The 12,552-nt window shown below is 46.2% G+C and overlaps 1 protein-coding gene across 1 annotated transcript in view; it reads left to right on the top strand.

The window, feature by feature from the left end:
* The window catches only part of LOC144148369 (uncharacterized), an 82,570-nt gene extending 70,378 nt beyond the window's left edge, over positions 1–12,192 (top strand). The window contains exon 6 of the mRNA XM_077679913.1: positions 12,042–12,192. Coding sequence (XP_077536039.1) covers positions 12,042–12,192 — 151 coding nt within the window. The remainder of the gene's footprint in view (positions 1–12,041) is intronic.
* Positions 12,193–12,552: the final 360 nt, after the last annotated feature.

Genomic DNA, 12,552 nt, shown 5'->3' with positions numbered 1-12,552 from the left:
GAATTTACAGTGCCATGGTTAAAAAAAGGCCAGTTCGCATGCCGTTATTGATATTAGTTTTCCGTAGTAATAAGTTATACTCTTCGGAGAACCGGGTAATATTTGTATTAGTAAGGTGAAAGGTGGCAAAAGTACCAACAAGGACAATATTTTGGTAGAGCGGCAGATTAGCAGACCTTGTGTTTGCTGCAATAAACACCTGAGAGGTAGGACCTTCCATCCATCATAAATGGGTGTAACCGAGTCCCTGAGGGGGCTTAAAAGTATTACACGAACCACTCGATTTTGGAGGCGTTCAAGATACGATAAATGGGTAACGTATGCAATGCAATAAATGCATGATTCAATGACGGAAGGATGTGTAGCTGGAAGTAATGCCGTGTTCAAATTAATAAACGTATCCCGAACACATTCTTAGTAACCAATGTCATTTTCACAATAAATTTTAAATACAAATCATGCACAACACCGAGGAATGATTCAATGAAGCACGCACGAGGAAATAGCCTGATCGCCAAGATATTTTTGAAGGGGGGGGGGGGGCTGAAAAGCAGTTTGTTATAGATATGGTAATCATAAAGTTTGCTTTTTCATGATTTACGCACAAACAGTTCTTTTCGCACAATGAGACGGTGTTTTGTAGATCTGCGTTGAGTTTTATTATTAGACTATTTAAGAGTATCGTACGGAAATATCGTGGTATCGTATGCGTAAAAAATGCAGCGTGAACTTTTGAGATTAGCCGACAGGTTGTTAATGTATATTAAAAAAGAAGTGGCCGTAGAACATATCCCCGAGGAGCGCATTGAATAATATTAACGGGACAGGCCAACGCGTAAAAAAGTTTGACAAACTGTGTTATGTCCGACAAATCATTTCGAAGCAGTGTTAAAGCGCGCCACCTCCGTCGCATAGGATACAGCCTGGATTTCCAACAAACCAGAGAGGAGGCTGTGTTCAGGAAAGGTACTCAACCACGGATCACATCCATGTTGTCAATGAAGTGACAGAAAAATTCACAGAATTCAACCAACCCCATTCCATTGCATATATAGACTGCGAGAGAGCAGTTGGTTCCGTACTCACCCCAGCAAAGCTTGAAGCACTAAACCACCAGGGAATAGAGGAGACCCAAATAAGACTTCTATAAAACATATATCAGAAACGCACGGGCAGGAGAACCCTCCACTAGCAAAGCGATAAATTCCAGATAAAAAAGGTAGTAAGACAGGGAGATACCTTCTCGCGAAAACTATTCACAGCGTGTCTGGCAGAGGTGTTTAGAATGGTTCACTGGGAAACCATAGCAGTAATTATAAATGGGGATTACCTGAGCCACTTGAGGTTTGTTGAAGATAGAGTATTAATGAGTGACTGTACAACCGCTGCAAACAATATTTGCGGAACCACAATCAGAAAGCACTGCGGGGGGGGGGGGGGGGCTAAAAATAAATCTGAATACATTCAAAGTAATCAGGAATAAGCACGCGAAAGAACGCCCTCTTGAGCTAAGAAAACGGAACTCTAGAGGTAGCAAAAGAATACAACTAGCTCACACAAACGCTTAATTCTCACACTGACCACGAGTAAAAAATCCGGCGCAGAAGAGTGATAGGTTGGGGAGCACGCGGATAACAGAGCCAAATAATGAAAAGTAAGCTTCCTCTGTCAGTCAGAAGAAAAATCTCCAACCAGAGCTACTACCGGGTGTGCCATCAGAAGCTGAAACTTGGGCTCTTAGTAAACAGCTAGAAAGCAAACTAAGGTCAGCCTCACGGCCCCGGAACGAATACTGTTAGGGTAGCACTCAGGGACAGAAAACGAGCTACCTGGAGCAGACAAACTGGATTAGAAAATATCATAGTGCAAATTAAGAAAAAGAAGATGACTTTGGAAGAAAATGTGGTGACTTCAACCGACAACCGGTGGAAGAACTAACGTAACAGAGTGGATACCAGGACATAGCTCTGGAAGGGAAAGGGCAATAATGCTATTAAGTCAAGAAATAAGGAAATTGGAGGCTAAGCCCTGGACTCGAGTAGCACAGGACCTTAGAAGTTGGAAGTCAATTGGAGAGGCCTGCGTCCTGCTTTGTACCTCAGTAGGATGATGATGATGATGAATAATGTGTGCAACCATCGGCGAGTATTATTGTTATTTATTTTCGTTCATATGACCCCATGTTTTGGTAAGTTTTTTTTAAAGCAAACTGGCATGCTATGGAAAAGTGAACTTTAATAACAAAAGAGTAAGCCTATAGTGGAGTGGCGAACTGCTACGGTTCTTTGGCAAAACGGGCGCACTGTAACAATTTTCGATACGACTTGCGCAGCTCGTTAATGTGATAGAATGTAAGTCCTGGTGCGGACCCAATTCAACAAATGATAGGCTTACTCGAGTCTTCGCATCGCCCCATTCAGCAAATATTGGTCACGTAAAGACCCCGCAGTAATACCACACAAACCACGCGTCACCGCAGGATCCAAAAATGCCGACCCTATTGCTGCAGGAACAAATTAAAAAAAAAATAGAGAAGCTGGGAAAAAAAGCACCTGATATGTTTACTCTTCCATCCAGTTTACTCGACCGCAAAGGCGAACGACGTTCTTGCTAAAAAATGCATTAAAAATTAGTGCTATTCCACTTTGCAAAGAACAGTGACCTGTGAAGCTGGGTCGACGGAGTGCAATAAAGGAAATACCTTTGTACGTAATTTATCATCGAGCATACTTCCTAGCCAATTAGCTGCATCAAAATATGAAGCACCCGAGCTTCAGTCTTGCGGACAAACAAGGATCTGTCTGTTTTCCCCTCGCGTCGTAGGCATTTTAGTCTAAGTGTACGCACCAACCCGACCGCTCGACCACTGAAAGGACACCAGCCAAATCGCATCGGGGCGTTTGACGCCCATGTTTAAACCTCACGCCAGCACAAGGAACATACCGTCAGTAAGGCATCAATCCTATAGGTTAGCGTGTACCCCCCTCCCCCAGCTATGCACGCCGGCAACCGGTTATTTGCCCATGCTTAAAAGTGAAAAAACCGTCAAAACTTCTCTCTGACAGAAGACCTGTAAGCTTAAGAAATACTACAGCCCCACGTCACCACTTCGGCGTTACAAGCGGGCAAGTTGCCGTTTATCAGAGAGGGATTCGCAGCTACTCGATGAGATGGAACTGGAGGACGCAAGGGCCGCGGCCGGGGCTTTCAATAGTTTTCGCGCCAATTCTCGCTTGCGTTCGGGCAGCCGTCTCCAAGCGAGCGAAATGCGCCCGTCCCAGAACGAGTTAAAGCTGGAAGGTCTAGAAATTTATTCTACCAGAGAAACGTGTTATCCTTCATTTTCCTTCCTTGTAGTATGCATCTTATTGTCTGTATACACACCCAACCGGGCCGAAACCGCTCGATTGCTGAGAACACCGGAACGGAGTCTATGTGCCATGAGAGTTCTGAGTTTAAATCTCGAAACAGCAGAACAAGCATCATCGGTAGCACCATGGATCGCAGCTCTGCGTGCACGGGCCACTTCTTCCCCCCTCTCCCCCCGGCAACCCGTGCACGTATAAACGGGCAACCGGTGGTAAGCGCCTATTCGGTGTTCAATACACAGGCAAAAATGTTTCTCGGAAAGCCTTTAATGTTGAAGAATTATGGGCTCATGCTGGCGTCCTACCCGGGCAAGTGGTTCTTCAATTCACACCTACTCAGCGAGCTGGAATTCGAGGCTGGCATGGCGGCGGTGGCTTTCGATCAGTTTTACGCTCTTTTGTGCTTCTGTGTGTTCTCCGTAACAATCTAATAACGGCGCTACTGCCCTTATCAGCCGAAAGCGCAGCTTGTTAAAATGACACTCAAGCAGTTTTAAACAAGCGGGGATTGCTAGCGCAAATTGTAGTCCAGATTGCATAGGGCATGTTTTGACCAGCATGGGAGCGTTTACGCTAATTTATTGAGTTCTAAAATGCTTTCCTCATCAGTTCGAAAATGATTTCCTCCTCTCTGCATCCTCGCCCATTTTCTGTGGAGTTTTCGTCTGACGTCAGGAGGAAATGACTTAGCTTGACTGCGGTACTGCACGGCTCGCCGACCTTCCGAAAGAGACAGTCGGCTGAGCGTTTAGTCCGCCCGCCGCTGACGGGTCGTCGCAATTCATTCGTAAACTTGAAACTAATTAAGCCGCGACACGTTTGTGAATGAAAGAATGTGCCTTTCTTAAATTTGTTAGTGTGTACAAGTATCAAGCTCCAAGCCCACGTCGCTCCAAACAAGCGCTTCGCAAGTGCTCATGCGACGCTTCGCTGACTGGTAATAGGAAAATCTCAAGCCAATTTAAAGCGGGAGTAGAGCAAGCGAATTTATTATAAATAGTAAGGATATAAAATCAACTGAAACGTTTACCGTACAGCGTAAAACTGTGGTGCAAGAAGGATTTTTTTCGCTCGGTGAAAAAGCACAGTGGTAAGCAGCACGACCACAGGTCTGTGAACGCTTTTCTGTCCGAGAAATGCAATTGCTAGACGTGACATATTGTTGGAAATTGGGGGTCGCTCACTGCACGACCGCTATAGGATAAAAAGTCATCTAAGCTGCTTGAAATGCTAAAACTAAACAAAAATCTAAACTGGCTATACATTGCAGACATTATATTTCAAACTCCGGCAGCGCTGGCTCGTGGTCGAGTAATCTTGAGCGTTGCGCATGTTATTTTGCAAGTCGCAAGTTTGAATCCCCGAAAGCACATTGTTTTTTTGTCAGTTGATTTTTTTTATTTCGGCCGATGTTTTCTATACTGACTTCACCATTTATGAGCCGTAACGTTCACTGCTGCATGAGCGACTTCCGAGAATGTGCGCATACTGACACTGACGCGCTACCGAGTTCTCGTTGGCGTGCTGTTGGCTTTAGCACCGACTCCTTGCGGGAAGTGGGCGCAGGCCAGAATCAGCAGACCCATGGCCTGGGGCGAACACGCTTTCTACGATGCATGCATAAGTGGGGTAAGCTCCTAATATGGGGAAAAAGCGCATGGCATTTGAGCGTCTGCGGTGACGCGGAGGGCGTTCATGCACTGCGTAGGCCTCGGCTAGTGATTTCTACGATTCCAAGCTGTCCTGGGAAGCATATCTTAGGCATTTTACAGACGACAACATGACATAAGCGCGGTATGGCGATTATTGAGATATCGAGAATGCCCATCCAACGATAACGTCGAATGTCAAGCATGTTGTTTTACAGGACCTAAACCGAAACTTGTATGAATGCCAATCCTTGACTTCGTCCAATCATGGTGCACCTTCTGCCGACGGCACAGCTTTTAATTGGTGCGGCCGCAGCCGACCGCACATTGTAGTTTTTCTTCTTTCGGCCATTATAAAACAAATACCGCTTAAAAAATCGGATAAACGAGGAAAAATGTGATAATTTCAGCCAGTCTAAGCAGCTGCAACCTAAACCGGTAGATGAAAAATTTACTTCAGTGACCTTTAAAGAGGCATCGGTGGTGGCCAGATGAGCACCAGAGCGGTGCCAAGTAAATCGGCTTTACCGGAATGAAAACCAGGGCGGTTAGACATACACTGCTTCGCCGTAAAAAGAAATCCTGTCAACAAAGGTTCAGGCTCAGAGTGGGGTGGATGGCTTCGGAGGTCTGGAGTGGTGGGCTGGCCCAGTGGCCTGGCCGTTGGCGCTTTCCTGGCGATTGATGACGCCGTGCTCTTGCCTTTGCGCTCACTGGTCCAAGACGACGGTTAGGCTCTGGACTCTCAAGGCCTTGCCAATCACGAATGCCTGCAGGAAGGTTGGGCTAGGCAGGGGAGTTAGTTCCCTGGACGTTCTTGTCCAGCCGTAGGTCCCCAGACACCTCATTCCTCGCGACAGCCGAGGGGCTTGCTGTCGTGCCTTCCTGATATCAGAAGAGAGCTGCCTTACGGTCGCTTTAGAGGAGTAGCGTCTGGCTCGGTCTTGAGGTCCCCGCTTCCTTCTCGTCCAGCTGAGCCTTCCCCGATCAACGCGATTCTCCTGGTTCCGACATTACCATCATCGCGTCCGCTTCTCTTCCTATTTTTTTGGCGCACACCAGCATGGGCGCTTCGTAATATTCAGTTCTTTGGGGCCACCAAAAAGCTCCTCCTCACATGTGCCCCAATCGGAAGAACTGTTTTCGAGAAAACCACTTCCAATTAGACTTTTTTTTCGCAGTTATCCTAAAGGCCCGGCTGTTGTACACGCACTGAACCACCTGTTACAAAAAAAACACAGTTCTCAATTAATACACCATAATACAACACTCTCAGACTACAAATGTGCCGATATAAGGAAACCCGTTGGTCGTACATTGAGCGCACTATGTGACATAAGTGGAACAGTAACGCAAAACTAAAATAAACCTACATAGCGGTAATGTAGTTGATAGTTTCAAACAGCGTGCCCGCATTCAGTACCTAAGCCGTGACAATAATTATGCGCGACAAATTTAAACACAAAGTCCAATTTTAAATATCATATATTACAAACAGCGAGATCTAAGCTTCAACTCTTCTGTGTCATCTTTTCATTCCACGTTTTCAAAATTGCACTATTTCACTGTATTACTTCACTGTATTATTTATTACTATTTATTACTGTATTATTTATTATTTATTACTGTGTACTAATTATTTCACTGTATTACTGCATTTGCAATAGAAATCTTACATCTTTATGCAAAGCTACCCCAGACGGCAATTTTTTATAATTATTTTCTCTGCCTTTGTAATTTACTTGTAATATTCTTATTCCTCGCGAAGTCAACCCCCGTGTTCAATGCGATTTCTTCACATTCTTCTTCATTTTCAACTTTTGGTGCCGCTTCCAATCAGTTTCAATCCGGGACCACAATTTCTTCCCTTCTGCAGAGCTTACTACACGAGACGTCGCCCAAGAAACTCTTTACAGCCAGCAGCCTTTTCCCTCGTGCACGAGTGTTGGAGCCCTTTCCCGAGCCATTCAGCGGAGGGAAGCGTCTGCGACTTTGCGACCTGGATTTTCTTGGCTGGGGCATTGCTCCTGCGCATTTCTTTTGGTCGTGCATGTCTTGGCCTTTCCCATACAGGCAGAAGGTAGGAGAGGAGCATCAGCCTCAGTCACCCGTCTATCAGTTATCTCCATGTTAATAGTCAACTTTTCCAATGCGCCTATGTGCGGCCCTTTCAATCACGTGTCCTATTTGTATTACCTTCGTTATGAGTTCTCTTATCTGCACCCCATTTTTCGGACTCGGGGCAACGCTTAGCATGCGCATCATCTCACGCTTGGACCAAGCATCTTCCGTCCAGGTGCGGCCGCCGAATATCTTTTATTCTATATTTGCACTTGATTTTCTCGGAGGTTGCTTCCCACGTGCCTTCTCCCTCACGTGCGTCGGCTTCAGTTCTGTCCTCCTTATCTTTTGTCTTCTAGGTGCTGCTCTAGCCCTGCGATTTCAAAACCTAGCTCTGCAAACGAACGCTTCCAATTTTTCTCCTCTGCGAGCTGAACCTTGCTGTCAAGAACGCTATATTGGGGCTCTAGCTTCTGGCAGTCGGGATCTCTTGTAAAAGCCAGTTGTTGCCTCGCAGAAATTTCCTCTGTCTCAACCTACTCCCTGAGCTCATCTCCACCCAGACTGACACCGCGCACAGTACTCCCCTCTGCACACATTATGTTCCCTCCTCAACCCTCTGTCAATTATTCAGAGTTCTGCCACGGACTCAAACTTCAAGCAAAGCTTTCTATCTCTACCAGCGAACAGTTCTTTCACGGCATGTGGCACAAGAAACTCCTTACGGGGCTAAAGAGGGGGAGGTCGGTTTTGACTCACGGAAGACGATGTAGAGGGCGGGGTGAACGCCCGCGATTACCTGGCGTTCCTTGTGCGCCGGAGGGCACGACAGCAAGAAATATGTCATCTGCTTTGACATCTCCTCAGCCGACGGTTATCTTGGGCCTGTTTGGGCGCAGGGTTGCTTCCATTGCGTGCTTCCTTCTCACGGCTTGAATAACGTGTTGGACAGCACCTCCTGGGAAACCCGGACACGTCGGACTTAAGTGGTCGTAAGGCAAAGATACGCTGATTGATTTGCAGGGCGGGTAAACAAAATGTAGAGACCACGTACTGACATCTGGCCACTAGAGAGATGCCACCAATTCGGTTACCAAAGAAAAGAGAATATTGCCTAGGTCAGTCACCACCTGTAACAGAAAAGTATTGTTTGCCTAATAAGCTTTTTTTGCCTGCCCTAAGCGCGGGTTTCAGAAGGTAACGGACGATTCGACGCCTGTATGACAACATACAATGGGATATTTCTCGTCAACATGCAAGAAACTATGTGAACCCACGTCTAACTCATTTTTTTCTAAACGCTTTTGCTCACCTGCAATGCCCTCAGCCACTCCACGGTAGAACTCGGTTGTTTTACCGTACAAAAAAATCGCTCCAATTAACGCTATTAAGGTGGTTCAAAAGAACCGTTTTAAACGACACCCCCAAACACAAACCTTGCGACGTCACTTGAATTTCAGAAACATGGCTCCACAAAAAGAGAAGCCAGACTTAATGGCAGCCGTTACCTGGAGTTCGCGGGGGCGGCGTCCCGAAAGCAGCAGCAGCGTCGGCAACAGTCAGGTTTCAGCGTGGAAGCCACGGCTGTAGCACGAAGGGCCGTGAGTCAGGACAAACAAAACACAGAGGAGTGTCTTTCGAAGGGTGGCAACAGTGGAACCTACCCATCCTGATATGCAAGCATGGGGTAAAACACCGGGCTACACGAACGCAGACACCGATATAATTCGCCTAAGAGGATAGTGATTCTCAATTATACCGATTTAAACTAGTTAGCTTGTAAGTTTGAGAATTGCGAGAAAGCTGAGGAAACTTTTAAACTTGCCCTTTAACCGAACCAATTGCGGCTTACGCCTTTTTTATTACCTGTAAAGCACAACCGAACGCGTATTCACGAAGTTAGAAAACTAACTGAGACACATTCGTGTCAATCCGGTGCTCTCTCTAGCGTTTCTCCAACGGCGAGATGTCTGAATTTGGTATCTATATTTTTTTCCCACCCTGGAACCCAATCCTCAGCATATCGTTGCCGTACGACCACATAATTCCTTGGGAAGTAGGTGATCTAGGAGGGGCTGTCGAACAAGTAATTAAGCCGTCCGAAGGAAGTGCGGGGTGGATTCGAAGCTGCGCCGAACCACGCCCTAAACAACCGTCGCTAAAGCTTACGACAAATGCAACGAAGTGGACCCAGCGAAACGATCTCCGGGGTGAGCTACAGCGGCGTGCGGGGAGCGCTGCATATATTCGCCACGCTATCTACAGTTTGCCCTGTGGGTGAAACCATCCGGCTACCCCTCGCGCCGCCGTGTCCGCCACGCTGGAAGTTTATTTTTCCACATGCCACAAAAAAACCGTTGGCTGGTAAAGGTAGAAAGCTTTGCTTAAAAAACATTTTCCAATTCATTCTTTAGAGCCACAACCGTTTTGGGCAGCGCGGAGCGCCAATTCGGCCTTTCTTGCTCAAAGGGGCACTAATGGCTATCAGCTTAAACGTTGGTATGCCCAACAATTCAGATTGCGGTGGAATAAATTGAGAAAAATCTTTAGTTCCTTTTTGTTGCACTCATTCCCGTAACAAAAATGTATTTATCGGCTTGGTTTCAAACAAGTACACAATACCACAGTGCCTGGTTCACCGGCGGTATAAACGGTGGTTCGGCGTAGGCGGATGTGTTGCGTAGTCATTTCCCCCGAGTGGTTCCTCTGGCCCGAGAAGCCGTTCTCCGCTTCGGTCAATTCTAATGCAATGCCTAACGCAGACCTCACAGATGTTCCACCCTCGTCTTTACCGCAGTTGCGGCCGTCCCACGATTATAATTACTTAAAGCTAACGAATATGTCTAAATTTTAAAATAACTTTTGACACTAACGTAATTATTAGGCTCGGCGAAGAGAAGGAATACCTCGCCTATTTGAAGTGATTTATGTAGAAAAGAGGGTGAAGATATTTTGTAAATTGGTTTGTGTTGTTGTAGATGAAGAAATGGTGTTTCACAAATGTTTAGAGCTCGTGCCTAAATATGAGTCTCTCCGGATTTATCTAATATAGGATTGCGTAGTTGTTTTTCTTTGAACCATTTTACTGAATCTATGCGCCAGTCGTAAAGCGAAATGCCTACGGCCAATACAAAAAACTCTAAAACATACGACAAGAATACGGAAGGCGATTAGGCAAAAATATGTGAACATCGCTCTGGACATGTGTTATAAAGTTGAACAGGTTGCACTTTTGGTCCAGTGCTGGAGAAACAGCATAACCGCCGGCCTCTCTTTCTTCATCGGAGACAGGGCTTGCGCATCTAACATGCATTTCCAAACTTGCCACTGGATGTTGTTCGTGGCACGCCCTGTTTAGTTTTTCTCCAGCCGTCAACATCACTCCCAAAATAGACCACGTTAGCGCGCGGACAAATATTCAACAACCGCTTTTGAAAACTCGGCGTCGGTAAGGCCCACTCCGCATCTGTGGTCCAATTTCATGCGTGGACACACATGAACTGCCGATTGAAGAGGATGCGAGTGATCACGCTACGAAAGCGGGTCAGAGTTTTCTCCGAGGTCGAGCTCGCCGACGTCGGGGGCACCCCCGACAACGCAGGTTGATGTGCGTCCTATTTTTGGGCAGTTCCTCACGCTGCGTCAGCAGCGTGAGAATCTCCCTCAGCGTGAGGTCCGACCTCAGGCGCTCTTGACTAGGCGCAGCCCGCATGCGCTCGGTGTTTTTTCTTTTTTTTTTTTCGGTAGCAATATGCCGCAGACATAAAAGCCTAAAGACCTCTTCTGTTAAAATGGCTTTATGATCGTGTGCGGATAACACGCAGCACAAGGTAATCGACAGCTTTCGCATTTGTAGAAAAGGAGAAAATATTATATTGATGCCAATATATTACATATAGGAGTAAAGAGAATTTATTATAACCCACACATATAACATAGAAAACTACTCTTGACATGGTGTTGTGAGAACACTAATTGATATCCATAACTGATGATATTTGTATTTTTTAAGAGACATCATTTTAAATGAGAAAAACAGCACAAGAAATTTCCAAAGTGCCACTGATATTACACAAAAAACTGCACAGTTTAGTACACAGTGTAATAACAATTTGTGAAAACAAAAGGTTTTAAACCACATTTTGAAGATCTAAGTCTACTTAAATTTTCTCTTTGACAAGTTGAATTCCAAAAAATTGCAAATGTATTTTTATTGATGACTGCGTTTATTATTCAATAACGCATGAGTACAAGACATGAGTAGGTACTACAAGGAATGAGTACGTGCACCATGAGTAGGCTACTACAACAAAATTGATAATTACTTTAGACGACATCCTTATAACCTAATGTGAGCCCATGATATGAACTTATTCGGCACTTCAATTAGCAGCCCAGGATATAATTACCAGCTTTTTTGAAAAAAATAACGGAAAGACGCATTCTTTCATAAGAAATGAGATCGCTAGGCGGAGCCTCGAAGACTTCAAATAGGGCTCTCAATTTTCAACATTTTTTACTTGTTGCAGCACTGTGTCTGTGCCCGTTTTTCGTGTGGAGTTTTTTCCGCTGCTACTAAGCAAAATGTACGAACACCTCAATCGTTAGTTTTAGAAACAGTCGCTTTCACACCGGTCCCAAAAAAAAAACACGCAATAAGAAGTGCCATGCGTTGGCCTGTATCTTTAGTACATTCTTCGTCTGAATCACTTTTTAAAGACACCGGTAGACTCGATAGACAAACAAAGTGTGATGGAACATACCTGGGAAGGGGAATGACACCGCATTGTACGCTAGAAAGACGAAGCTCAAGGCCCTGGGGGTGCTGCTGAGTTTGAGGAAGAGGAGGTGTGAACCAGGCACGGCCAGAGAGCGAGCGAGACCGAGCCTGGGGACACGGCGGATCGAACGGGGCACGGCACTGCGAGAATTCCCGTAAGACGTCCGGTCTTCGTTCCACAAGGCCGTCGCCATTCTGCGCCACGGTTTTGGGTGTCACCACCAAGGCCCGGGGCATCTTCTACTTCACGGACTACCGTCTACCGGGCTCCGGCGTGCCGACCTTACGTGACCGGACGCGAGGCGGGATCAAGCCCTTCAACTCCTTCGGCTGAGATTCTTTCCGGGTTCGCAATCTGTGGAGTTAACCCGGACGATGGAAGCACCACTACGAGCGCGACGTCGGCACCCGCGTCCCGATGCGACCGTCCGTGAGCGTTTTTTGTTCTCGGGACATTTACGCGGGGCGGTTTCGGACCTTGTAGATGTGGGCAGTGGAGCGGGACACCTGGGTTGTTTCCCTTAGCTGAGTGTCTCGACAAACGTTTCGTGTGTAACCTTTCGTCGTTGATACAGAACCTCTGTCCTGTGACGTTTGTAAATATAATGTCTTCTCGTCCGAACCAAGAGCATTCCCTTCGTTTCGCGTGGTCCAGCCTATTCATTACACCATATTATGGGTTGAGAAGCAGAGG

Source organism: Haemaphysalis longicornis, unplaced genomic scaffold, assembly GCF_048455015.1.
Source record: "Haemaphysalis longicornis isolate Haplotype H1 unplaced genomic scaffold, Haemaphysalis longicornis Haplotype H1 scaffold_8, whole genome shotgun sequence".
Taxonomy (NCBI): domain Eukaryota; kingdom Metazoa; phylum Arthropoda; class Arachnida; order Ixodida; family Ixodidae; genus Haemaphysalis; species Haemaphysalis longicornis.
Note: the sequence above shows the minus strand (reverse complement) of the source record. Positions and strands in the feature narration are given on the sequence as shown.